Source organism: Lagenorhynchus albirostris, chromosome 7 (genome assembly GCF_949774975.1).
Source record: "Lagenorhynchus albirostris chromosome 7, mLagAlb1.1, whole genome shotgun sequence".
Lineage (NCBI taxonomy): Eukaryota > Metazoa > Chordata > Mammalia > Artiodactyla > Delphinidae > Lagenorhynchus > Lagenorhynchus albirostris.
In genome coordinates, this window is record NC_083101.1 from 41,362,575 (window position 1) to 41,367,460 (window position 4,886).

A 4,886-nucleotide genomic window follows, 5' to 3' on the forward strand; every position below is an offset into this window, starting at 1 on the left:
TGACTTATGGCAGAAAGTTTTCCCACACTCATGACATTTATAAGGTGTCTCTCCTGTGTGTTTTCTGATGCTCCCTCAGTTTCGACTTCACAGAAAAGGATTTTCCACATTTGTGACATCCATAGGGTTTCTCTCCTGTGTGACTCCTCTGATGATTAATGAAGTTTGGCTTCTGGGAGAAAGTTTTCCCACATTCCTTACATTCATAGGGTTTCTCCCCGGTATGTATTCTCTTATGTACTGTGACAGCAGACAAATCACTGAAGGTTTTCTGACATTCATTACACTCATAGGGTTTCTCCCCTGTATGTGTTCACTGATGTACATGGAGATTTGACTTCTCACAGAAATTTTTTCCACATTCATTACATTCATAGGGTTTCTCCCCTGTGTGTGTTCTCTGATGTACTGTGAGGCCTGACATATGCCCAAAGGTTTTCCCACATTTGGTGCATTCATAGGGTTTCTCCCCTCTGTGTATCCTCTGATGTAGGATGAGAGATGATTTATGGCTGAAGGTTTTCCCACATGCACTACACTCATAGAGTTTTTCTCTTATATCTGTTTTCTGATATGTAGGAAGCTTTGGCTTCTTGCAAAATGCAGTAGCACACTGATTAATTTTATAGACTTTTTTCCCTATATGTGTTTCTTGATGCTGAATGAAATTTGGCTTCTTGCAGAATACTTCCCAATCTTCATAACAGTTAAAGGTTTTCTCTCCTTTATAAATTCACTGAAGGAGTGACTTCTTGCTGAAATGATTCTCACTTTCAACACACTCATATTATCTCTTCCCCATGATAACTCCATGTTGCTTATTTAAAATTGACTTCTCATGAAGAGACCACCTCCCACAGTCATTCAATTCATAGTGATTCTCCCTTGTATGAGTTCCCTGATGAACACTGAATGTTGGTCTATCAGAAAAGGCTTTGACATGTTCATTACATCCATAGGGCTTCTCCCATGAGCTTTCTCTCTTATAGGTAATGAAAGTTTCCCCCTCATTGAAGGCTTTCCCACATTCAGTATATTCAAAAGGAATCTTCAGAGTTTGAGTATCCTGATGCTGAAATAAGTCCTCATTTTGACTGATGGCTTTTCCAGTTCTATCATATTCTAAAGATTTCTCTCTAGAATGAGAATTCTTGTGCTTTGTACAGAGGAGTAATTTCCCATGTGTATTAAACTCATCAAGCTGCCTTACAAAGGAGTGTCTATTACTAATGATTAATTCTGAAAGAGAATCCAAATTCATTCCATATGAGTCATATTTACCAGGTATTTTTCTTGATAAAATGAAGTTTGTATCCAGAGAAAATGTTTTTCCTAATACACTATTTCTCTCTTTAGTCGGTGTTTTGTTGTTGACAAAACCAACTTTCCACCAATGCTGGTTTTCCTTTTCCTGGCTCTTCTCCATCAGGTCAACTATGCAGAAGTCTGGGTGGCTCTGACTTTGGGACTCTTCCTCTAACAACCATGGCTCTTCTCCTTGCTGTAATTTGAAAATCGCCTCTGGTTTGATAACACAGTACCCCACTGAGATGAGGTGGCTATAGTTCTCCAGCATCACGTCCCTGTACAGGGTCCTCTGAGCAGGGTCTAGGTGCTGCCACTCCTCCTGAGTGAAGCCCATGCTCACGTCCTCAAATGACACTGGCCCCTGAGATCTGTTCATTTTCTGTGGATCGAGGAAACATGTAGAGAACTACAAAGTTTGGGCTCTCCTGAAACTTGGCTCAAACCTCAGGTTCTCACAGTCTGACGGGTGGCTTGTGGAGCACAAGGATCACATAGTGCAATCAGCTATGCACATCTAGGGTCTGCTCTTTCTTGGCCTTGATCCTCCTCTGTTCTGTAGCCCTGGCGGGAGGCCTCCACTCAGATGAGCCATCTTCCTGGTGGGATTCCTCTTGATCTCACAAGATCGGCTTTGTTCCTAGGAACCAGGACCTGAACTTCACAGCAATGTCCTTTGGCTCAGTGCAGGGACGGGCACAATGCCAGATTTAGGCACAACTGTTTTTTAGGGAGGAAGCAGATGTGGATGTGCCTCCTAGCGCCGCCTCCCGCCGGCTCTGTGGTCTCGAGGCACTCGCTAGCCACTCTGATCACTTTCCGGACCTGATACAGTGGGAGGGCGAGGACTCCCTGCCGTCCTCACAGAGTGTACCACGGCCTCAGGGCAGTGGCCGCCAACACTACAGCGGCCTCTCTGGGGACTCGCAGACGCCGTAAGCGCACAAGGACCAGACTCGAACAAGCCATGGCAGCAGCTGCTGCTGGCCGGGATAGGGGCCTGAACCCCGCCCTCCCTCCAGCTCGGCCGCCCTTCACACCGGCCAAGCCCCAACCCACTCCAGTGCCCGCCGCAACCCCTATATATTTTAAAAGTGATGCCTCAAACAAAACTCAAGACACCTTCGTGTAAAGGGATAAGCAAAAAGTACTATATAAAACCTATCCAAAAAACATAATACAGGACAAATGACTAAGGAAATAAGCACTTTTATGGATAAATCCATGACATAATGATAAAAAAGTTCTCTGTCCAAAAGTACTCTGACCTTTTGATTATTCTAAGGCACTGGCAAAAGTTTGTCCAGACACGCTTTTGGCTTTCTCTTCAGAGAACACTTTCCTTAGGGTGAATATCCTCATGTTAGCATCTTTTTCAGCCTGCAACAGACTGAGAATGTCCCAAATCATGAAGTCCTGGTGTCTTTTTGATTAACAGTTCTTCCTCGATATAACTCATTCCTCTTGCGTTTTTTTATAAGCAATAAGAAGAAACTAGGCCACACTTTCAACCCTTTGTGTGGAAATCACAGGCTAAATATCCAACTTCATCATTTACAAGCTCTGCTTTTCACATAACTGCAGGACACAATTCAGCTAAGTTTCTACCATTTTCTTCCAATTTCCAATAACATGCTCATTTCATTTTCATCTGAATCCCCACTGGCAGAGCCTTTCATGTCATATTTCTACAAAGTCTGTTCATGAGGACTTGGGTTTTCTCTAAAACAATAAATGTTTTCTCTACCACGCTCTTCACTTCTTTCTGAGCCCTCAGTAACAGTTAACATCCATATTTCTACTAGCAGTCTCTTTAAGGCTATCTGGGCTTGTTCTATCAGGCTCCTCAAAATTCTTTCCTCCTCTGCTCACTGGCTAATTCCAAAGGCACTTTCACATTTTAAGGTTTCACATTCCACATACCAAAATAGCAAATTTCTATTGCTGCTATAAAAAATTTCCACAAATTTAGTAACTTAAAATAATACATATGTATTACCTTACAATTTGGGAGGGGTCAAAAGTCTGACGTGTGTTTCAATGAGCTAAAACCAAGGTGTCAGCAGAGCTGCATTCCTTGTAGAGGTTCTAGGGGAGAATCCATTTCCTTGCTTTCTCCAGCTTCTAGAGGCCATCAACCTTCCTTGGCTTGTAGCCCCCTTCCATCCTCAAAGCCAATAGTCAGTTAATTCTTTCTCATACTGCATCACACTGACATTTTTAAGAATCCTGCTGATTATACTGGGACCACCCAGATAATCCATGATAAAGCCCTTATTTTAAAGTGAGATGCCTAGAATCCTTAATTCCGTCTACAATCTTAATTGCCCCTCATCATGCAACAAAACAAACTAACAGGTTCTAAGGATTAGGCAGTGGACCTCTTTGGAAGTGGAAGTGCCAGTATTCTGCCTACCAAAGATAGGATGTAAGAATTTTTAAAATTAAGGGCAATTTTGTTTTTGGAAAAAAACAGTAAAGTGAAGATACAAACACAATCAAAAATGAAGAATGGACAAATCTCTGGATGTGGTACCAATTTTAAATGTACAAAAGACTATTTTTTTTAAGCCTACAAGGTTCAAATGAACATTACAACCAGCCTTCTGAAACCAGATCATTCTCCTCTAATGCAAAGTTCAAGAAAAACCAAAGAGAGGAACAGGTTTTCAACTCATTTTATGACACTATTAAACTGTTAATACTATTATCTGACAGGAACATTGTGAGAAGGGACCACAGCAGACAAATTTCAAATAATATATTAATTTAAATTTTAAGTAAATTGTAATTAAATTTAAATAAATTGCAGACAAAATTTGAAGCCATCAATGCATAACAAACAATAATAACAATCACAACCAATTTGAGCTTTTTCCCTGTAAGTCAAGTAATTTTCAAGGAGTCCAAGGATGGTTTTACACTGAGAACTATCAGTATAATCTGCTACATTAACAAATTAAAGGAAGAACAACATATCTTCATCTCAACAGAAGCAGAAAATGTAATGCAGAGAGTAAATTGAATTTTCTTAACTACTATTCTTTTTTTTTTTTTTTGCGGTATGCAGGCCTCTCACTATTGTGGTCTCTCCCGTTGCAGAGCACAGGTTCCGGACGCGCAGGCTCAGCAGCCATGGATCACGGGCCCAGCCGCTTCGCGGCATGTGGGATCTTCCCAGACCAGGGCACGAACCCGTGTCCCCTGCATCAGCAGGCGGACTCTCAACCACTGTGCCACCAGGGAAACCCTCTTAACTACTATTATTAACCAATAAAAGTTATCTTCCAAAACTTACAGTAAATTTCATACTCAAATGTAAAATATTAGAAACTTTCAAGTCCAGTTAAAAACCATGAATGCAAGATCTTACTACTTCTATTCAGCAATGTACTGAAAATTTTAGCCAGAAAAACAAAACAAGAAAAAGAGTAAAATACATAAAGATTTTTGAAGTATGGCAAACATTGTTGGTTGCTGACCCAATAGCTCTTCCTCTGCCTTCTATGCTGCTAGAGTTTGCTTCCCTCTAGAGAGGCAATAAGCACCATACATGTATTTTTCCAGCATCTCTTGAGGTT

General features: G+C 41.1%; 1 protein-coding gene across 1 annotated transcript; it reads right to left on the bottom strand.

Annotated features, from left to right (window-relative positions):
• Positions 1 to 787: 787 nt before the first annotated feature.
• On the bottom strand, positions 788 to 1,591 carry LOC132523084 (putative zinc finger protein 487). Its single transcript, XM_060153648.1, has one exon. It carries the CDS (start codon positions 1,574 to 1,576, stop codon positions 788 to 790), a length of 789 nt encoding a protein of 262 aa, XP_060009631.1. The 5' UTR covers positions 1,577 to 1,591.
• Between the last annotated feature and the right edge of the window lie 3,295 nt (positions 1,592 to 4,886).